Raw genomic sequence first — 24,336 nt, forward strand, 5'->3', positions numbered from 1 at the left:
GAAGTGTGAGAAAGATGATCGTGCAGGTTAGTAATATATTCAATTTTCCGCTTGACATTTTCGGTTATACATCTCTAAAAATGTCACTTAATGATTAAATAAACCATCTCAATGAAAAAATGGAGGGACTATTTAATTTACAAATGACGTAATGATTTAAGATGTGTTCAAAGTTACATCTCCTTACCCGATCCTAAGATTGAAAAAAGAAATTCCGAAATAATTTTATCAAATTCAATTTTTATCACCACAGCCAAAACACACTTCCTTAACACGGATTTTCATCATGTCAATGTGCTTCTTCATTTCGTTTTGTTCTTACCTCACAAATTAAACCCGTTCGTGCTTCTTTACCCTCGTGAGAAGCTTCCTCTCTTATTACACACACTTCACCCTAAAAAGTGAGGGAAAAATCCCATTTTTCTTATTTTCGCGTACGTTCTTCGTATAAATACACAATAACCAATATTCAATCACTCTTCTTTTCATTTCACATCCCCATTATAAAATTGAATTCTCCTGTTCACAATTCCCTTTCTACCTACCACCACCACCATTTTCATTTTCGCGTACTTTCTCGATTAAATCAAACAACCCTTTCTTTCATTTCTCGATTTCTAGGGCAAAATTCCCTTCAAAACCCTAATCATCGAAGAATCGTACTTTTTCCTATTTTATCTAGACTGTAAATTAGGGCGTGAATTTGCCATAGCTTAGTAGAAAGAAATCAATCAAACACCATGTTTTTCAGCGGCGATCCCTCTAATCGCAAACGAGTGGATTTAGGTGGGAGAAGTTCGAAGGAAAGGGACAGGAAGAATCTTCTAGAACAAACGCGATTGGAACGGAATCGGCGGTTGTGGTTGCGTCAGCAGAACTCTGCTGCACTCAGGATTCAGGTTTTTTTTCTCCTTATTCTTAATGCGTTTGATTTGAGGATTTTGATTCGATTAGTTGTGGTTGATAGTAGAATAACTGATTTCTTGTAGTGAAAATCCGTGCATTTTTTGTACAGTGGATTTAATGCATTGATTGATAGTTTGAAGTTGTTGGTGTATTGAGTTGGTTGTGGTGCTTTGAATTTCCATTTTCAAGTATTAGGTTTACTGTTTTGTCTTCCATTAAGTGTGTTCTAAAACTAGAGTTTTCATTTATTGGATATTTTATGAGATGTGATGATGGATGCTCTGGTTCACACATAGAAACACGATGACGGATGAGTTGAGTTGGTGCGAGTAGAGTACTCAACTAGTCATACTTAGCTATCAATGACTAGCGGAATTGTTATTACATTGATAAAAGAGAAGAATAGTATTGTGAAGAAAGGAGATGAAATACATCTAGATGGGGATAGGACATCGTTTTAGAATTGAAATGAAAAGAATGAGGCAAGGTAAAATGGCTAAATAAAGCAACCAAGTTCTTGAAATTCTATTCATATTGGTGATAAATGTCACTCTGAAACAACTTAATAGGGTACTGAAGAAAAGCCTCATCCACTATCCCATCCCATTAGATGTAATGCAATGAGAAAAAGGCAATTATGTTATCCTGTTTATAGTTAGTTATCCTACCTCTGTTAGGTATCCTATTATAGTTATCTGTCTGTTTGCTGAATCATTCACATTCTGTTGTACTGTAAGTATAAGTCTCCAAACACATACTTGTACCTTCCTTTTTAAGTGATTTTTTTTTGACTTTTTACACATACCAAGAAAGCTAATCAATGTTGTTACTTTTCAAACAATAATTCTCCTTTTACCTATAATATCTTTGATTATTTAATACTAGTACATTCATTTTACTTTTTCTCTCTATGAATGCCTATGGTTGTGACAAAAGTGCAATTAATGCTACCTTGGACTTTGCAAGTCATAATTAAAGAGGAACAAAAATTTATCAAGAAAGTGACCCTAAAAAGAAGTACTCCCTCCGTCTCATAAAAAGTGTCTCAATTGCATTTTTTCTCTATCTCAAAATAATTGTCCTTTTACAATACCAATGCAACATTTACTATTATTTTTTCACTATCATACCCCTATCTATTAATTTTCACTTTATCTAACTATTCTTTTAACTACAATTAATAAGGGTATTCTAGTAAATTGTATTAATTCTATCATCAAAATCAATATATCCAATCATTTTCTTAAGAACCGTGAATTGTTGACATATGACATTTTTTATGAGACAGATGGAGTATAAGATTCTGAGACCATTTTTGTTTTGTCTCCCTCAATTTCTCTTAAATATCTAATACTTGATACAGTACCATAAGAGAGAGAGAAAAGAAGAAAGATGAGAATCTCATATATTGATCTCAGTGTTAAAGATTACAAAGGCATGGTATATATAGTAGCCTTAGATCTAACAAACTGTACAGCTGGCATATAGCTGTAACAGATCAATGACACGTTGCATAACACTACTAACTAAACCACTCTCTATTAGTCCCCCTTAGAAACTGAGGGTGTGTTTAACAAACTAAGTTTATTGAACACTCGCAGTTTATCACGCAGAGGTAAAAACTTGATGGCTGAGAGAGGTTTGGTCAACAAATCTGCCCACTGATCTTGGGCAGGAACATGCTCCACAATTAGGCTCTTAGATATCACTTTCTCCCTTACAAAAAATATATCCAGTTCCATATGTTTTGTCCTGTTGTGCAAGACAGGATTGTGTGCAAGTGTCACAGTGCTGAGGTTATCACACAGCAGTTTAGGAGTAAGAAATCTGCAGTGAAGTTCCTGCAGTAAAGATTGAACCCAGATTATTTCAGATGCTAACTGTGCCATACTCCTGTACTCAGCTTCAGCACTGGACCTTGCCACCAGCTGCTGTTTCTTGGACCACCAAGAGATGAGATTAGGACCTAGAAACAAGCAAGCTCCTGATGTTGACCTTCTGTCATCAGGGTCTGATGCCCAGTCAGCATCACAGAAACCAAGTAATGACAGAGGTTTGTGAGGTGCTGCAGGCTGAATCAGTAAACCATAGTGCAGAGTCCCACTAAGGTATCTCAGTATCCTTTTAACTGCTTTCCAATGCTCTTCCAAAGGATTAGACAGAAATTGGCACACCTTATTGACAGAAAAGGAGATCTCTGGCCTAGTGAGGGTAGCATACTGAAGAGCACCCACCACAGACCTGAACTGGGTGGGATCAGAGACAGGTGCAGAACCAAACCGAGAGAGTTTGCTAGTAGAGACCATAGGCGTGGGCATGCCATTGGCATTGATCATATTAACTTTGGCTAGCAAATCTGTCAGGTATTTGGCTTGGGAAAGAAGTAAGGAGCCATTGTGCAGGTGAGATACTTCTATGCCAAGAAAATAATCCAAATTGCCAAGCTGTTTAAGTGAGAAATCAGAATTTAGCTGGGTGATTAGACCACTGATGAAGGCAGAAGAATTACCAGTGATGATTATATCATCAACATACACCAACACCATAATACTTAGGCTGCCAGTATGGAGAATAAAAAGGCTAGGATCACACTTGCTAGCATGAAAACCATGACTTAGGAGAGAACCCTTGAGTTTATCAAACCAGGCTCTGGGAGCCTGCTTGAGGCCATAAATGGCTTTGTTTAATTTGCACACCAAAGTCTTGTCTGCAGCTTCAAAGCCAGGAGGCTGCTGCATGTAAACTTCCTCTACAAGTGTGCCATTTAAAAAGGCATTGTTTACATCAATTTGCTGTATAGACCACCCGTGAGTCACAGCAAGAGTGAGAACAGTTCTGACAGTTACAGGCTTGACCACAGGAGAGAATGTCTCTGTAAAATCACTGCCAGCCTGCTGATGAAACCCTTTGGCCACTAATCTGGCCTTGTATTTGTTGATGGTTCCATCAGGGTTTTCCTTGACCCTAAATACCCACTTGCAGCCAATTGGCTTCCTAGAATCAGGTGGAGACACCAAGTTCCAGGTCTGATTCTTTAACAGTGCAGTATACTCATCTTTCATGGCCTGAAGCCAATGAGGAGAGGCCAAGGCTTGTCCAACTGAATTAGGTTCCATATGAGTAAGTAAGAGGGTAGGTTTAAGTCTAGGTTTAGTAATACCACTTTTAGACCTTGTTTGCATGGAGTGAATATTGTGAGGATGAATGGAAGGGTTAGGCAGAAGAGGAACAATATTGATGGAGGACTCAGAGACAGGAGAAGAAGGGGAAATAGTGGGAGCCTCTGCAATATCAGACTGCAGAGGAGTGACAGACAAAGAATTGATAGGTGTAGTAGGAATGGGAGAAGAAGTAGCAGATTCTGCAGTTACTGAAGGTGAACCAGAGATAGGAGACATAGCAGAGTTGGCAGGAGTAGACCTGAAATTGCTAAGTTCAGCAGAAGGTGTATGAGAGGGTGTAGTGGAAACAGAAGGAACATGAGTGATAGGCACAGCAGAAACAGCCCTAGTGACAGAGTTAGAAATATTAGGAACAAGAGGGAAGGACCAATAAGAAGGAGTAGAGGGGAGTGAAGAAGATTGGTCAATGGCAGGAGATGGAAAGAGAGAGGGATAGGGAAATTTAGACTCATTGAAAATGACATCCCTAGAGACAAAAATCTTGCCAGTGGCAGATAAGCACTTGTAGCCCTTGTGAATGGTAGAATAACCAAGAAAAACACACTCTTGTGACCTAAAGTCCAATTTGTGAGAGTTGTAAGGGCGAAGAAAGGGAAAACAGGCACATCCAAAAACTCTTAAGTGAGCATAATCAGGAAACTTGTGAAACAGTTTGAAATAGGGAGTTTTATGCTCAAGAGACACACTAGGAAGTCTGTTTATGAGATAAGTGGTTGTGATAAAGGCATGATCCCACATTTGAAGGGGCAAGGTAGAGTGAGCAAGCAAGGCTAAGCCTGTTTCAACTATGTGTCTATGCTTGCGCTCAACAATGCCATTCTGATGGTGGGTATGGGGACAAGTGAAACGATGCACAATGCCAAGATCATTGAGATATTTGGTGAGAGGTCTAAACTCACCACCTCCATCAGTTTGAACAACTTTGATTTTATGGTTGAACTGAAGTTCCACCATAGTTTTGAACTGAACAAATTGAGAGAAGGTATCAGACTTTAGCCTAAGAGGAAAGATCCAAGTGAACCTAGAAAAGGCATCTACACAAGTGAGAAAGTAGGTATAGGCACCTGAAGATTTAATAGGTGCAGGACCCCATAAATCACAAACCACTAATTCAAAAGGATTATTATAAACAGTAGTGGAGAGAGAAGTAGGAAGTCTGTGAGATTTGCCTAAGGAACAAGCAGAACAAAACTCTGCTGCAGACTTGGAAGGGAGAGAAATGCAGCAGGTTTTGAGCACTTCAGCAAGAACTTGATGATGGGGATGACCCAACCTGGTATGCCACAAAGCATACTTGCTGAGAGTAGGAACAGACTTAGCAGTAGAGTAAACAATAGGCAAATTAACAGCAGAAACATCATTTTTATTCATAGAAAATGAAGGATTACAATCAGTAATAGTATGACCAATATCATTGGAATGAGAGACAGTATTACATGAAGCCCTAGAATTACAATTATTGAAATCTAAAGCTGAGCTAGAATGGAGACTAGACAGAGGCTTTGACACTTGAGAGGAAGGAATCTGAAACTTGTAAAGACCATCATCTCCAACAATACCATGAAGAAGCACCTCAGAAGAACCCTGAGATTTGACAAGACAAAAAAAAGGGTGAAATTCAAAGAAAACTTTGTTATCTTGTGCAAATTTACTTACACTGATGAGATTTTTGGTGATGTGAGGAACAAGAAGTAAGTTGTGAAGTATGAGAGGTGTGTGAAACAGATGAGAAGAGGGAAATTTCATGGAACCTATAGAGTTAATGGACAAACCTTGACCGTTTCCCATGAGTACTTGTTCAGAACCAGTCACAGATTGAGCATCAGGCACGTTAGAAGAGTCAGGTGTAACATGGTGTGAGGCACCTGAGTCAGGATACCACCATTGGTTGCTGAAGTTGGGATCAGAACTAGCCACAAAGGCTTGAGGAGGAGAAGGTCGTGGTGCAGCTGGTCTAGGTGAGGAATAACCAAAGACAGGAGGATACACAGGACGAGCATTCACCAGAAATGGATTGAAGGGAGCTTGTTGCGGTGGAAACGGCTGTGAAGAGGACTGAGTGTACCTGTAGTAGCAAACAGAGGCATCGTGTCCACTTTTGCGACAGATTTGACACTGAGTTTTGCCAAAACGACCGCCGTTACGACCAAAACGACCGCCACCACGCCCTGAACGACCTCCTCTGTTGTAACCATTGTTTTCTGCGTGAGCATTAACATGACTAGTACCAGTTGGAAAGGAGTCAGAAGATTGCGAATTAGAGTCAGCCAGAGAAGAAGATTCAGAAGACGGAACCTGCGTTAGATTGACAGAAGCAGGTTCAGTGAGAATCGCTTTCCTGTGTTTCTCCAATCGAGACTCATGAGCAAGAAGACTGGATTCAAGATCCTCCAACGTACTGAGATCTTCCTTACTATTGATAGCAGCAACAATCGAATCATACTCCTCCGGAAGCGCATCCAGCACAATCTCAATTAGGTTACGCATCGGAACAGGATCTCCAACTGAAATCAACGATTCATTGATTTCGCGAACTCGCGCCATGAACGCTTCAATATTGAGATTACCTTTGGAAAGACGGCGAAGTTCAGATCGTAGCTGACGAGCCTTCGTCGTGAGCTGCACGGCGAAGTAGCGGTGAACTTCCGTCCAAACCTGCCACGCGTGAGTGCAGTCCACAAGTTTGGGAAGAAGCGAGTCAGAAATCGTGGAGAGAAGCCACGTGCAGACAAGAGCATCCTGTTGCTCCCAATCAAGATACGCATCAGTGATTTCACCAAGACTCGGATCAGAAGTCACCGGCGAACGCTGCGGAATAACCGGAACAGTGACAAATCGTTGAAGCTTGTGGCCACGTACAACTCCATCGATTTGCTGCTTCCACTGTTTGAAATTTTTATCATCAAGCTTAACGGAGAGCTTGACGTGAGCGGAAGGAAAGGCGCCGTCGCTGCGAAACGGTGACGCCATGAATGAAGATTACTGGATCAGGAAAGAAGCTCTAGATACCATGATACAGTACCATAAGAGAGAGAGAAAAGAAGAAAGATGAGAATCTCATATATTGATCTCAGTGTTAAAGATTACAAAGGCATGGTATATATAGTAGCCTTAGATCTAACAAACTGTACAGCTGGCATATAGCTGTAACAGATCAATGACACGTTGCATAACACTACTAACTAAACCACTCTCTATTAATACTCCCTCCGTCTCATAAAAAATGTCCTATGTCAACAATTCACGGTTCAAAAGAAAATGATTGAATGGATTGATTTTGATGATAGAATTAATACAGTTTACTAGAATACCCCTATTAATTGTAGTTAAAAGAATAATTAGATAAAGTGAAAGTTAATAAATAGGGGTATGATAGTGAAAAAATAATAGTAAATGTTGGTATTGTAAAAGGACAATTATTTTGAGACAGAGAAAAAGTGCAACTGAGACACTTTTTATGAGACGGAGGGAGTACTAATAGAGAAAGTGCTGTATCATGTCTATGAGTTCGAGCATGTCAGTTTTATTAATTCTGTTTAGAGACTGTTTGACCTAGTTCTCAAATGTCTAATACTCCCCCCGTCTCATAAAAAATGTCCTATGTCAACAATTCACGGTTCTTAAGAAAATGATTGGATGTATTGATTTTGATGATATAATTAATACAGTTTACTAGAATATCCCTATTAATTGTAATTAAAAGAATAGTTAGATAAAGTGAAAATTAATAAATAGGGGTATGATAGTGGAAAAATAATAGTAAATGCTGCATTGGCATTGTAAAAGGACAATTATTTTGAGACAGAAAAAGTGCAACTGAGACACTTTTTATGAGACAGAGGGAGTACTAATAGAGAAAGCGCTTTATCATGTCTATGAGTTCGAGCATGTCAGCTTTATTAATTCTATTTAGAGACTGTTTGACCTAGTTCTTTTTTTGGCATTAATAGCTACTTTAAATTAAACGGTGCGTTTGATTTGCTAATGGACATCGCAACTCTAGTTGTCATGTGTTTGATTTAAAAAATGTTCACGGAACAGGACAAAATTCAGGATAGTCTGGACAAAAACTGAAATTTTTGTCCTTCACTAAACTGTGGGACAACTTTTTTCCCTAGTGCAAGTTATTTAAAATACGAAAATACCATTTTATTTTCTATTAAAAATATATTTTCTCTCTATTATTTTTATTTTCTCTTTCTCTTTCCCTTCCTTCCTCCTCTATTAATATTTACATTTAAAAGGGTATTGTAGTAAATTTTTCTGTATTTTATTTGTCCCGACCATTATCCTTCAAACATCGTACAAGACAAAGAACAGTTCAGTATTTTAAAGGTTTGTACTGGATACCCTTTTGTGAATCAAACGCACCGCTAAAGCTTAAAGAGTTTTAGAAGTAAAGTTAAAGTTGTTTGGTAATTGTTGGTATTTTCTATCTTAATTAGTATTTTTTTAATAAATGATAGAATTTGAGTTAATTAATAAAAAGTAGATAAAATTATAAAAACTCTACTTGATTTGAAAAGCTCCTCTTAACTACTTTTCAAAAAATTCCTTATATCTAGCTTTTTTTTTTTATATACATAAAAAGATAAGCCCATTTTATTAACTAATATTTTTTTAGAAATACTGTTCTTAACTTCTTATTTTAAGGAGAAGAGAAGTAAAAAATAAGTCAGGCTACCAATCCTCAACATCACTGTTGGAATGAAAGACAATACTCTAGGGTGCGCTTTTTACACGCCAAAGCACAATACAACAACTCAACTTTTTGTCCTTTTAATGCTTGGTGTTCAACATACAATGATACACACAAGCAAGATAGGGAGGGTGGATAGGGTGAAAGCAGTGTTATCAAATATCCGCCATGGCGGCTATACATGGCGTTTTTTGGGCTATGGTAAATATCAGCCGATATTGCGGGTTTTTCCGCCTCAATCTGTCATGAACAACACTAGGTGAAAGAGATAGGGAGGGGAAAAGACTCTAAGTAGAAAAAACGAGTATTTTTGTCTTTTAGGTAGTGGTGTTCTTGCATAAAAGTTGTTCCATATTTATTGACCAACAGAATTTAGAGCTTTTCATGTACCTCAGATTTTGCTATGAAGAGAGACATCAGAGAAGAGAAAAGTCATTGATTTAAATGTCTATGAACCAATTGTAATCTCAAAATTGATATGCGAGTTTTAATCAAAATCTAAAGAAATTAGTAGTATAAAATAGAAACATACCTTATCATATCATTTGTAGTCTAAACCATTGATTTAAATTACATCTCTTCTGGGCATCTGCTTCCTACTGCCTGATCTCGCATTTGTCCTTTGACCAACAACTGATCAAATTAATCATATTAATCATCTTAATAAATCATTTATCATCCATATGCAAAGATAGGATCATATTTTTTTTAATTCCTATCTAACAAACATTATACTAGTAGATTCTGGCCTAGTGCCGTCATCATACCTCTCATTTCCTGAATTTTGAATAGGATAGCAGGCCCATAATGAAAAGAGTCTATACTAGGAGAGTAGTGGAGTTGGAGAGTATTGTTCCCCAATCGTTTAGTGTGTGTAACCATGTAATAACTTGATTCAGTTAGTTTTACTCTTACATAAGGAGAGAAGGATTGGGAAATTAGGTGACAAAGGGGAAAATAGTTTGGAATAGGAGGAAATTCAGGTTTATAATACATCGCACTGATATTTCCTTTCTCTCTAGTCTGTACTGGTTGAGTTCTACCAGAATATCCCGTCTTCACCCCGATGATCTCTTAACGGCCACCTCGCCGACCGTGTCACCTCCAACATTTTAAGGGGAATGATGTGAACTCTGCATATTTGATGATTTCAACATACAAGAGTTTGTTTCTAGTGTAGTGATATATGACAAAGCCATTTTCTATTTTTTGTCTCTTTAAACCAAGACTCGAAATTAATAATCCATTTGATCTTGTTAGTTATGATGTATTTTTTATTCAACTTATGAATCAATGATTTAGCATTTCCAAATTTTAGAGTTCACCGACCTAGATTTGTTTTAAGATGTGGTCCACTTGATAAAATGTAAGCATACAACTGGGTAGATCCAGTTCTAATGAATGAAGATCTACAGTTCATAATTTTCTTGCAAATTGTTGACTGATTCTTGCTACAGAAATGCTTCAGAGGGAAAAGAGTTTTCAGAGCAGAACAGTCTAAGCTGCGACAGAAATTCCTTAAAATCTATGGGAAGAACTTACTTAATGTTGACAGGTGAAGATTTTTGCCTTCTCTGTATTATTGCGTGAAACAGAAAGCTGCTTGAATCCCTACAGTAAAAATTTCAAAAAAATTAGCAATGCATTTTATTTTAGTATCGTCTTCCGTGAACATTGCAATACTGTTGCAGCTCATTTTAATACCATTTTGTGTGCATTCAGGAAAGCGTTTGGTCCAGATTCTGATTTTCTCCGCCAGTTCCTCTATTTCTTTAATGCAGAAAACCATGATGATTTTTTAGCTGTGCAAATTGGCCGATTGATTCTACAGTTTGTTCAAGAAAGTGGTAATTGTTACCCGGCATTTGGCATTGTTTTACTGTTCGTTTCTACTGCACTTTAAGGTTTAGGCAAGATTTTACGCATTTGAGCATCAGGTTCTATTAAATTTGATGAATTTGAGCATCTATTTCTATTATATTTCATCTATCCACCCGTCATTTTCCGCAATCCGCCATGGACATCATCATGCAGTTTGTAAGCCTTATGATGGATGTTTTGGCTTAGGATGCACACAAACATAAATACATAGCTCTTTTATTTTCTGCATGCTACTATTTTTGTCATTCGTGTTGTTAGAATAAAAGCAATTTGCAATTCTTTATATATCCACCTGCTTCCTTGCTGTTTATGCTAGTTTTACGATAGTGAATAGAACATAATGCATAGAATTTCCATATTCCACAGGGGATGCTGTGAGGCTTTTTGCTGGTGAGGATTACTCATCCATATGTGCTTTTGTGAACTACCGAGTGAAGAAACTTGCATATAATTCTATTCGTGCAGTACATCATAATAGGTCTGCTCTATTTATTTTAATTTACTAATTTTGGGCCTGTCTTTTCTTATTTTAACACAGCTACACAAGTTTTTCATTCTAAATTTTTCAAGTGTTAATACAATTAAAAAATGATATATATATATATATATATATATATATATATATATATATATATATATATATATATATATATATATATATATATATATATATATATATATATATATATATATATGTTGGACTTTCCGCCTTAATTGCGGTCCCCCCTAGTCGCCTTAATTGCGGCACTTTGGCTTGCCTCATTGCAGCTCCTAACACCTTCATTGTGTTAGCTTTGAAGGGGTGAATTTAGTCCCACATTGCTTAGAGATATGACTTGTGTTGTGTTTATAAATGGGGACAATCCTCACCTTACAAGCCGGTTTTGTAAGGATGAGTTAGGCCAAATCCAAATTCTGATATATATACTCCCTCCGTTCCTTTATAAGTGTCACTTTCTTGCAAAAAAAATTGTTTCTTTTTAATTGTCACTTGCAAAGTTCGAGGTAATATTAATTGCAATTTTGTCAAAATTACCCCTAGATAATGATTGCAGAAAGAGAAAAAGTAAAGTGAATGTAATAAATAATTAAGGGTATTAAAAGGTAAAAGAAGAATTAGTGTTTGAAAAGTAACAATAATGATTAGCTTCCTTGGTATGTGTAAAAAGTCAAAAAATGACACTTAAAAAGGAACGGAGGGAGTATATATATATATATATATATATATATATATATATATATATGTGTGTGTGTGTGTGTGTGTGTGTGTCTGTGTGTGTATACATGTACCTTTTTTTTTAACAGTCCTTGATCAAATAACCTTAGCTTTCAGTAGAGTTGGTCTTTGACATGGTATAAATCCCTGCTGCCTTGTACAAATTTTGGCCCAGTCACCTAACAAGTAAGTTATAAGGAGAGTTGGTTTGATATGGGGAAGAGTGATTTTTTAGGAGAGTTTGAAACGTGAATGGCTACTTTTGTTTTCATTTGAATCTCAAATTGCTCATTCGTATTTTATTATTTACAAAAAGAATTTTTAGTAGAAATAAGAGAGGAAGAAGAGCAAGCCGCCCTGGTAGTTCGGAGTTTGTCTGTGAGGTAAGTGAAGTCTGGCCAATGAATGGTTTTAGCCAGATGTCAAATTTGGGCATTACCCACTTGGTTAAAGTATATCAAATTCTTTAACTTGAAGTATAAAATATTAAAGGTAAAAGCCGACAGATGAAGAGGGTAAGAAAGTGCAACAAGACTACTCATACCCTGCATATCAGAGATTAGGACTTCGTAGTCACGAGCATATCACCATAGAGAATCTATAAATTACCTTTACTCTCCATTACATATGTAGTGGCGCTGAAACCCCTTTGAAGAAGCAAGCATTCCCATATACTCCGCAGTGCCTCTGGTACTAGGTCCCCTTATGCTATTTTTTTAATAGAAGAACAATGTTTTTAGGACCTAGGAGTTTCACGGACCAACTCCCCCGAATGTCTAAGTTGTTGGGTGAAAGCATATTAGTGGGAGAGACCTGTGCACGCTACACAGTATAACGGGAGAGAGTTGCATTAGCTGTATGAATCTGGAAGAATTATTTGTATTGAATTAGGTGTTCGAATCTAGTAGAAGTTATTTGTATTGGCATTAGGTGTATGAATCTGGAAGAAGTTATATATGTTATTCTTAGTTATTGCTGCTTTTAAATGAAATATTTGAATTTCAAAGAAATTTTAGTCTTTGAAATGGTTCACATGAATCACTGAAGATTAGGAGATTGAGTTGAAACTCAAAAAATGACTTAGCTCATCAGTCTTTTTATCATTGGAGTTTCTAGTCAATTGAAAGTTTCAAGAATTAGGACCCTGAATAGAATATTTTTTCTTCATACAAAATCATTACAACACTCTTTCCCTAAACCTAAAACTTTTTTATTTGTCTCAATCTCTAACTTCTGTTTTCTCATTACCTTTTATTGTATTTATAGCATTATTAAGCATGCCCGAAATATGTTAAATATTAGACTAGGGGTCTATTTTGGTTTGACTACTTTTTTTTTTCAGAGCTTTTGTGCTATCTTCTAATATATTATTATACTCAACAGAAATCAGTTGAAGGATCAACTTTTATTGACTCCGAAGGAGTCTAATGCATCAGCTATTCCATTATTGGAAGTTTTAGTACTGTTGATAGATCTCAAGCTTCCATGGAGCTGTAAGATAGTAGGATATCTATCTCAAAACAATGGATTCAACCTACTTAGAGAAATTATTCTTACAGGAAAGGTAACATAGTACTTTTTTTTGTTTCTATTTCTAGGCACCCTGTAAAATTAATCACTGGCAAGTTGATTATAATGATATGTGCTTTAATTTGTTAATTATAAAGATTTCCAAACCAAAGGTATGACTTGAGAGAAAAATGTAAATAAAATATGAGAGAAAGTTCTGAATATGTTAGAGTGAAGAACACATATAATACGGGAGGAATGCAATTTACAAGAAGAGAAATCAAAACAAGCATTATTATTCCTGATACAACGAGATAGAAGTTCTTCACACATATGTTTGAGTGAAGAACACGCATATACGGGGAGGAGTGCAAAAGGTTACTGATATAATGAATTCTAATGCTACTTGAACCATGTAATGTCAATTATATTCTATTTCAAACACTGCTCAAGATAACGTGTAGAGACCTAAAGAGTTTAGCGGCTTGTAGCTGACATACAAAATTCTGTCCGCGAAGATTTTGGTGAGCAAATCGATCATTTGATCATTTAAGCTAACAATACATGCTAATAGCTCCAGAAGCAATCTTATTACAAATAAAGTGACATTCAATCTCTATATAGTTTGTTCTTCCATCGCAATCTTATTACAAATAAAGTGACATTCAATCTCTATATAGTTTCTTCTTTCATGGAAGACCGAGTTTGATGCAATATGAAGAGCTGCGTGATTCTCACAAATGTCTTATAGTTCTAACCTCACAAATTTTAACTCATTAATGAGCTGTTTCGATATTGAGTTCACATGTAGTGAGTGTTGTAGATCAATATTTTGTTTTCCACTTGACCCTGCAATCACATCTTGTTTCATGCTTTTCATAAATTTAAATCCTCTTAAGAGAACACAGTGGCCTAAGGTAGATTTCCTATGACAAGGAGATTATGATGGAAATGGAATCACATTAATGTTGCACCTTCCAAGTAGTTTAGATCCTTTTAACAAGTAGAATAAATTAAGCTTACCTTGAACCTTACATTTATTATCTTTGTAATTTTCATGCATATAAACTAATTAGATTCAGTTGGGTGTTAACTCATTCAAGCATGTTCAGAAAAATCACCTCCTTTCATCCCAATCTCGTTTTTCACACACTACTAATCCTTATTCTGTTGAACTTTTTAATAAATCCCAAAATTTTGACAACCGCTTTCCAATGATTCAAACAAATAATTAAAGAATTGATTTGCCTCACTAACAACAAAGAAATGTCTAATATAGGGGTATAGTTAATTAATTCAACCTTCCTAATCTTTGAGATGTGTGTGGGTCTGGTAATAATTTGCCTTGATGTGGAAAAAGTAACATTTGGATCCATGGCAGAAAATATCTTAATCGACCCGAGTCTTCTGTTTCAAAGTGATGAAATGGATGCTCCTTTAACTGCTGAATTCTGGTATGATCATTCTCTGTTGAGTATCTTCTACATAAACCAAAAGATAGATGCAGAAGTTAGATGAAAACTAGCAAATAACAAGAGATCCTCTTACGGTAAGACCGGGCTGGATGACCACCCAACTCACATTTGAAAGATTGTTTATGAGATTGTATAATGATTTGTGAAGTTTGCTATAGACTAATCTTGACTCTCCCAGAGCAACACACCTAGAATGGTTTTTTAAAATCTAGTTGATATAAAGGCTGTTGATTAATTAATGGCTATCAAGAATAGAAAAACAATGACCGAAACCATTTGAAGGTTTGTAGCACTATAATTAGGATTTGAAGTCCACTAATTATCATGAATAGTTTCCTTATTTAATTAGGATTAAGAGTCTAGTATTAGCAGAGTTATTAATGGCATTAATGGCGGATAGAAGAGCAGAGTGGCCGACCACAAAAGGTAAGTATTTTACTAATAATTATATAATAATTTATAAAACATATGTCATATACTTAATGAAAATTCAAACTTAGAATCTTAAAATTCAAACATATACATATAGGAGAAGATTCATACCATCACATCTTAAAATTCAAACTTAGAACTATTATATGAAAATTCAAATTTAAAATTCAAAAGATCATCATCAAAGATGTATTCTTCATAGATCATCAAAATATTCCTCCAATACTTCATCGTCAACTTCAAGTATCCTTGACCTCCTAGTGTAGATTACAGACTCATTAATCCCACTTGCTTCAGCAATTTGAGTCCAAGTTAAATCATCATCTTCATGAATCAAGTCTTCTTCCCATCTCTTCCACCAACCATTGAGTCTGATAATTAACTTCACCAAATTCCATAGGATCAATCTTGTCACGAATTTCAAATCTTTCAATCAATGTTTGGTTATACTTGATGAAAACCAAGTCTCACAACCTTTGATGTTCCAACTTATTTCGTTTCTTGGAATGAATCTAACATACAATAATTTGAAGTATTAGTTTAATAATACTTGAATGTAAGAAACTTTAGTATTCTAGTAAAAAATTAATATTTACATGCTCAAAGATGCTCCATTTACGCTCACATCCGGAAGCACTAACCAAAACTCAACACTTTAACAGCCAACAATTGCAAATCCGGACTTTCGGCTCCATAAGACATCCGGAGCTAATTGTCAAATTCCAATAATTGTAAAAAAAATAATTTCCATCTTACCTGGAGCTAATGTCGATCTTTGTCTAATTGTCGCTCTTCTACCAAAGAGACTTGTAGCACCCTTGTAATGTGTCAATTGTATTGAAATCTTTTCTTCCACTTTATCGCTTTCACTAAGTGTCTCGATGCATTTACGGAGGCCTCTCACCAATTTAGGATCATTCTCAATTTATGGTTCCTTTTAATAATATTCAGGATTGAGATAGTAACCTGGCGAATGTAACAGATGATAAAGTTGACACTCCCTCCTTTTATCAATGATGTCAAGTATGGCTTTGTACTTGCTTGAATTTGAATTGAAAGTTTTTTCAATTGATTCCTTCGCTACCCCCATTGCGGCATATATGTAATCCATCGTGGGTTTTCTTTCATTATCAACCATTCTTGGCACATCTACAAGAGGCACCATGTCCTTAAGAGTGTAAACAACATTATTCCAAAATGATGCCATAAGTATAATATTAATTGCCCTTTTTCCTTTAGCATCCTTGTCACTCTTGGAACTCACCCATTCATCTCAAGTGAACATCTCTCTAAACTTACTTTTTAGTTCTTGCAACCCTTGTAGAGTAAGGAAAGATGTAGCGAACCTTGTCACTTCATTTTTAACCAATTCAATATTGCCGGTAGTCTTTCTCATTAGATTCAAAGCAAATGTGTGGTTATAAATGTAGCCTACAACCTTAACTCCATTTTTTATAACCTTGTCAACCTTTAGAATTTTCCTATGTCTTCTAACATGTGTAACTCCATTTTTTATAACCTTGTCAACCTTTGGAATTTTTCCTATGTCTTCTGACATAAGGTCTATATATTGGGCTGCACATGGAGTCCAAAACATGTTTGGCCTTTTGGAAGTTAATATTTCATCTGCCGCTGCATAATTATTTTCATTGTCGGTAATCAATTGAACACCATTTGGTTCACCCATTTCTTCAACAAAATGTACAACAACTCAGCTAGTTTATCCCTCGTTTTGGTATAGTCAGAAGCATCATCACTTTTCACAAACATCGCTTTCGTCGGACAATTGACTAAGAAATTAATCAAGGTTCTATCTTTTCTATCCGTCCAACCATCTGGCATAATTGAACATCCATATTTATTCTTTTGCATCTCGTGATTCTTCAACAAACCTTTTGTATATTCCAATTCCTTTTGAAGGAGTGGAACCCTAAGTTCATGAAAACTTAGCGGTTTCAAATGAGGACCATAGTTTCCAACGACTTCCAACATCAACTTAAATGTTTTTGCATTTGCTACGTTATAAGCAATTCCACAATTATAAACAAAGCGAGCAATATATTATACGGTTCTTGCCCTCGCTTCTTTATCACATGCATCATTGATGCTTGTGTCCTTAGTCTTCTTAAAGACTATATCCAATGGTCCTTTAGTCCTATTGTCAACCATTGAAGATGTCTCCGCAAACTGCTTTCCGCTTCGAATTCGACTTATTTCCTCAATATCATTTGTATCATCCGCATTTAATTGCACCAACACCTTTTTTTTTCCTCTTTTAATTCTCTCTTTCTCAACCTTATCGGCATGTAATATTGTTTTAACTTCCGTCGGTATTTTCAAGCAAGCAACTACATCACCTTTTATTCCTAATTGATGCTTTTTTGCTCCACTAATTCCCCCACTATTAATTAGATTACAAAAATCACATGTCACCTTCTTCTTGATATTTATATTCTTCCAATGATTATATTGTCATGCTATGTCAATATTAGCATCACTTGATTTGACGGTTTGACCACATAAAACAACCTGAGGTGAAATTTGGTGTAGAGGAAGATATTGCCATATTATTTATGAATAAAGTATAAAACCTAAACAGAGCTCAAAACATAAACAGAGCTCATGGTAGTACATAAGCATAAAACAGAGGTAGAACACTTCACATGGATGAAAAACACATAACATAAACATAAAACAGAGGTAGAACTCTTCACATGGATGAAAAACACACAACATAAACATAAAACAGAGGTAGAACACTTCACATGGATGAAAAACACATAACATAAACATAGCTCAAAACATAAACAGAGCTCATGCTAGAACATAAGCATAAAACAGAGGTAGATCACTTCACATGGATGAAAAACACATAACATAAACATAGCTCAAAACATAAACAGAGCTCATGGTACATAAGCATAAAACAGAGGTAGAACACTTCACATGGATGAAAAACACATAACATAATAGCTGAAAACATAAGCATAAAACAGAGGTAGAACACCTCACATGGATGAAAAAAAACATAACATAACAATAAACATAAAACAGAGGTAGAACCTTAGAACATAAACACATAACAATTAACAGAGGGACTTACAATATGAAAAACAGAGGAGGAGGAGCGGCGCAGGGGGGTCGGAGAGAGACGAATGGAGGTGGGGTGCCGGTGGAGAGAGAGAGACGAATGGAGGAAGGGAGACCGTGGGAGTAGTAGGGGAGATGAAAGTTAGGGCACAGTGTCAAACAGAGAGAGAGAGAGGAGATGAGCGTGTAAAGAAGAACGTTAGGGCACGCACAGTCTGAAGAACGAAAAAGAAAAATAGAGGAAAAATAGTGTTTTAACTTTTAACCCTCTAAAAAATAAGGGCAAAATAGTAATTTTGCATAAAAAATATATAAAAATATTTGTGGGTAACCCGCTCCGCCCAGGGTGCGCAACCCGCGACCCGGGATCTTGCCGAAATCAGCCGCCATTTTTGACTGCAAATCGCTCCTCTCTTCTCACGCGGTGGGGGCCGCTCCAGCCGGACCGCCCGGGATCGCGCCGTGATCGGCCGCAATCGATAACTGAGTATTAGTATACCTATTGGTCAAGGTCAATAATGTTTAGTCTTTTGTATAAAATCAAACCGTAATCACAACTTAAAGATTTCTTTATCTTCCCTCCCTCCTCATCTATAGCTTTATAATTTAAAACTATATGCATCTATGTCATTCCTTTTCTATAAAAGTTTATTCAATTATGAAAACACGGGCCAGTGGATCAAATATACAAACAAAATTTATATTTCTTTCATCATAAGTTAGTCTGACTTTTTTTATCTATTGCTTATATGCATAAATTACTTGAATGATCTACTGCAGGGTAATGCAGAAAAATGTATAGGATCGTCTTTGGAGCGTGTGCTTACAGGTGTAATGTGTCACATTGGTCAGAAACCATGTACTTGTTCAGACACTGATCCAAGATATAGCTTCTCGTTGCAAATCCTTACAATTCCTTTCTTATGGCATGTTTTTCCAAACCTAAGACAGGTATTTATTATACTGACTCTATTTGATGGAGGTACTCTCCCTTATGATAACTAGAAGTTAAAAGAGAGGCATCAATGATATTTATCTATTTTATTAAGGTTCCTTCCTTCAATTCCTCTCTATTGAAATACACAATCAAATAATTTAGTGCACAAAATCAAACTTGTAATCTCTCTATGCAGCAATGAGTAGCATTTCAATGTGCAATAAGCCGATTTTAGAATTTGAGTTGGACCTAACTCATCTCTACAAAACCGGCTTATAAGGTGAGGGTTGCCCCAACTTATATACTCAACACACTTATAAACACAACACAAGTCATATCTCTAAGCAATGTGGTTGGGACTAAATCCATCCCTTTAAACCCAACACAATGAAGGTGTTGGGGGTTGCAATTAAGGCAAGTCAAATGTCGCAATTAAGGCGACTAGAGGCAGACTGCAATTAAGGTGGAAATTCCAACACACACCTCACGCTAGGGCCTCAGTGAGCCCGATGCAGGAAGCCCAACAATGGATCTAGGATAGACTATGATACCATTTTAGAATTTGGGTTGGATCGAACTCGTCCCTACAAAACTGACTTGTATGGTGAGGGATTGCCCCCACTTATAAACACAATACATGCCATATCTCTAAGCAATGTGTGACTAAATCCACCCCTTCAAACCCAACACAATGAAGGTGTTGGAGGCTGCAATTAAGGCAAGCCAAATGCAGCAATTAAGACGACTATTGGTGGACCGCAATTAAGGTGGAAATTCCAACTCAATTCAATATTGTGAGACACAACTTATTTGCTTTACTATATGCTATGAGACTTCTGCATACTATGTGTATGTTTGGTTCTGCGGTGAGAAGAATTGATTGTGAGTGAATTGATTTTATAGAATTGATTCTGGTTAAAAGAGAGGTGAATGTAAAATGATTTATGTTTGGATACATTTATGTAAAGTGAGTTGAACAACAAATTTCAGAAAAGCTACAAATTGTAGCTTCAAGTAGAATCAATTCTGGATGCAGAATCAATTCAACTCTAGAAGAACCAAGTACCTCAAAATCATTCCAGAATCAATTCTACACCTCTAGACTTATCAGGGGCCCAACAGATCTTGGATAGACCCGGGTACAATCTTTGATTTTTTATATTGGGCCTAGTCAACCCTATAAATCCAGCTTGTAAAGCGAAGACTACCAAGCACTTATAAGCACATTTTCGGACCACGTCTATGTGAGACTCTTAGCATTTATGGCCACGATAATTATCATTTTCTATTTATATCTCCAACCTTCACGCTGAAGTTTCCTTTGTGCGCTTGCTTATGTTGTGGATATATTTATCTTCTACTATGACAAGTATCCTGAAAGTTGGATTGTTTTTGGATACTCAGGTTTTTGCAAGACAAGGCATGAGCCAACATTACATTCATCAAATGGCAACATTTGTGCCAAATTTGATCAGTTTTCTACCTAAGGATATATCAGATGAATTTCCTACCTATGCCTGTCTTCTTGGAAATATATTAGAAACTGGTGGAGTTGCTTTGTCTCAACCTGACTGTTCGTTCAATATGGTAAGCTTATTAATCCTACAATGTGCCATTTGTTATTAATATTTTATGTTTGATATCCTTCATGTATTTCCTTTTATTATTTTCTTGGATTGAGTCAAAGGCTGGTTTCATGGTGGATATACGTTTTTTTTCCCGATATATTATAAATGAAGAAACACATTAAAGAAAGATAATGAGAACATTATATAGAGACTGCAGAATAAGGTAGTAGGATAAGCTTTGATTTCTTGCTTAGGAAAGGAGGAAGCACAAACAGGCTGAAACGATTGTAAAGAAGGAAGCATTAAAGAGCTTATTTGCTCTCATCTCATGACTTCAGCACTTGTGTAAATGTTTCAAAAATCTTATAAGGGGCATCTTAATAAGCTTCTTGAGATAGCTCCAGTGTTATCAAATATCAGCCATGGCGGTTTTTTGGCTGGCCACAATGGTAAATATCGGCCGATATTGTGGGTTTTCCCGCCATAATCCGCTATAAAGGCACCGCAAAACCGACAGTATGGTGGGGTTTTGGCTCACCGCCATTGCCATCGATGACACCAGATAGCTTTTAGAAACAACTTACGCAAAACTTATTGCCATCCCCTCTTTAACTTGTACTCATCCCTAAATTATATTTTTACGGTGAAAACAAATGTTGATAATACAAATAAATAGCTCAACATAAGCTCTCATGTGATAAGTGTTTACTAACAAATTTTGGATGTTTCATATATCCTTATGTATAATCTTTATAATATCTCTTAAGATATTTCTACATAAAGGTGCATTGTTCTTAGATATGATCACATGGCATTGAAAGTTATTTTTTTTCGATTTGGGAGGGAGTATTGGTGGATTGGTGGTTTAAGTTGTTTGATTTTTTATGTAATTGAAGTTTGAAACGTTTTCAACCTTGTGTATGGTTTAAAGTTGAGTTGTATTTATTTCTGTTCAGGCCATAGACCTTGCAGCTGTTACTACATTTTTACTGGAAGCGCACCCTTCTCTGACAAGATCCGATAGTAGAGAAAGTATGTTTTCTAATCCGAGTCTGGTTTGATTGAAGATGTTCCTTTTCTTTCGAACTTATATTACAATGAACATTATCAACTTTCATCTCATTGTGTTTCTTTCATTTTTATTGATAAAAGAAGGCTAAGCCTAAGGCTAATATGGACCACCATTATAAATGGTCCTTAAAACACCATTAATGTTAATTGTTGGATTCATCTGTTCACTCAGTAATATCACACACCTTCCACTAGGGTTTATGGGTGAGAGAAGGGTATTTGGGTTCTTCTCATTCTTTGTAATCTTCTATTTTTGGTCAAATTCTTTTTAATTTTCAAAGAATGTGATAGTGGGTATTGGATCCAAGCTTTTCTGTTCTCATTTGCTTCTCCTTTCCGATCTTGAGTAAAATTCCAATTTTAACTACTATGCACCCAATGCTCTAACAGAGGAGGAACTTTGGATGGCAGTTGAAAATAATAGTGAAAAGTTTTCGCCGGAGGTAGCAAGTGAGGAGGAGATTGTGATTTATGTATCCTCAAAATAGGATCAATCAAGTCAGGTAGAAATCTAGGGTGGTGGAGTGAGGGAGAGAGAACTTATTTGCACAATTATTTATGTCCTGATGTTTGCCTGCCGAGTTAGCCTTACACACAAATTAACTATAGTTACTAGCAGAAATATCTTTAAGTAGCGAAGTTATTAAATTGATTTTTTCTTCATCATAGTTGATAACTTAATCTTTTTAATGCAAATATGAAATGGTTATATGTCTCTGTACCATTTGTTTTTAAGCTGATGGGTGTTAATGTCAGATTCTATGATTGCTGAGGATGATGTGACTGGCGATGATGACGTCATGGAAGTAGCTCTGGATAGGAAATTGGATCAACAAATTTGTAGTTCCATAGATACCCGCTTCCTCCTGCAATTGGTATTCATAATGCAACTGACTTTTCTAACTTGAGTGCCATCATAATTTTCCTTAACCACTATATTTTTTTTTAATTTGATGGTGAATTGTCACTTTTTTATATGTGCAGACAAATATATTATTTAGAGATATTTCAACTGCCAATGGGCCAGATGATATGGAGGTTGCAGCTGTTGGTGCAGTTTGTGGGTTTTTATATGTTATCTTCAATACATTGCCACTTGAAAGGATTATGACTGTGCTCGCCTACAGAACTGACCTTGTTCCTATGCTTTGGAAATTTATGAAACGGTGCCATGAGAACAAAAAATGGTCATCTTTGTCTGAGCAGTTATCATACCTCTCAGGGGATGCCCCTGGTTGGCTGTTACCTCTTGCTGTATTCTGTCCTGTCTACAAGTAAGACTTTAGACTGTTGATTTGTTTAATAAATTCTTGTATTGGTATATGAACTATAGCCCCTGTGCCCATGGTCATTCGATTTTCTTTTAATCTAATCACCGTTTTGTTTGAGAGTGATGATTGAAGTATATTCTAATCTTTTTCTGGTCAGGCATATGCTTATGATAGTTGATAATGAGGAGTTTTATGAGCAGGAGAAACCCCTATCACTGAAGGATATCAGCAGCCTCATCATTCTGTTGAAGCAGGTACTGTTTTAGGAATAGATTATCTATTTCTTATGAAAGTTTGTTGAGAGTTCTGAGATTGAAAACCTTAGGAAAGAAGCTCATTAATAGCTTACTGAAATGGAACTTTAAGCTAGATCCACATAAGGTGTGTCAAATCTTTGCAAGTTTATGTATCCACTTGTCCAAAGAACTGGAGAATCTATGGTTTGTAAAACTGGTGGGTATGACCGAGGAATGTGCATCACATCAAGTTGTCTTGCCAAAACCTTCTCTCTAACAAAACACAAATCAATCTCCATGTGCTTAGTCCTGGAGTGCAGGATAGGATTATGTGCAAGGAGAACAGCTGATTGGTTATCACACAGAATCACTGGAGGCTTAGTAGCAACATATAATTCTTTGAGAAGGGTTTGAACCCAAAGATACAAATGTAACTTTTTGCAATTACAGTTAATTTCAGCAATTTTTCTGTTTCTGCAGGCTTTGTGGCAGCTACTGTGGGTAAATCATACCTCATCTGCTAATTCGGCTAGATCTATTCCAGTTAGGACAAGCAGTAAAAAGCTGTCTATTGAAGCCGTTCAACAGAGGGTTAGCATAGTCGTCTCTGAGCTCCTGTCCCAGGTAGAACAGTGGAAACAATCTCAGCTGTTGTATATCTAGTTTTATGTTTCCTCTCCATTGGGCTATTAGGCTGTATGATATTGTGATATTTTGTGAATCTTCAAAGGCATCTCTTAGTGCTTTGGGGATCTTTTATTGTTTTTGGATTTTACGGTGCTATGTCATTAGTTACTGCATTCTTTATTGTAGCCCCCTTATTGTTTTCCTTTCTCTTATCTAGTTTTATGTTTCCTCTCCAT

General features: G+C 36.3%; 1 protein-coding gene across 1 annotated transcript in view; it reads left to right on the forward strand.

Annotated features, from left to right (window-relative positions):
• The first annotated feature begins 304 nt into the window (after positions 1-304).
• LOC127074464 (E3 ubiquitin-protein ligase UPL6) overlaps positions 305-24,336 on the forward strand; it is a 31,806-nt gene continuing 7,774 nt past the window's right edge. The window contains exons 1-12 of the mRNA XM_051015792.1: positions 305-899; positions 10,245-10,342; positions 10,510-10,634; positions 11,035-11,146; positions 13,268-13,448; positions 19,171-19,341; positions 20,732-20,914; positions 21,852-21,927; positions 22,723-22,841; positions 22,951-23,240; positions 23,395-23,491; positions 23,954-24,097. Of these exons, the coding sequence (XP_050871749.1) occupies positions 741-899; positions 10,245-10,342; positions 10,510-10,634; positions 11,035-11,146; positions 13,268-13,448; positions 19,171-19,341; positions 20,732-20,914; positions 21,852-21,927; positions 22,723-22,841; positions 22,951-23,240; positions 23,395-23,491; positions 23,954-24,097 (1,755 nt within the window). The 5' untranslated portion in view covers positions 305-740. The remainder of the gene's footprint in view (positions 900-10,244; positions 10,343-10,509; positions 10,635-11,034; positions 11,147-13,267; positions 13,449-19,170; positions 19,342-20,731; positions 20,915-21,851; positions 21,928-22,722; positions 22,842-22,950; positions 23,241-23,394; positions 23,492-23,953; positions 24,098-24,336) is intronic.

Source organism: Lathyrus oleraceus, chromosome 1 (assembly GCF_024323335.1).
Source record: "Lathyrus oleraceus cultivar Zhongwan6 chromosome 1, CAAS_Psat_ZW6_1.0, whole genome shotgun sequence".
NCBI classification, from domain to species: Eukaryota; Viridiplantae; Streptophyta; class Magnoliopsida; order Fabales; family Fabaceae; genus Lathyrus; species Lathyrus oleraceus.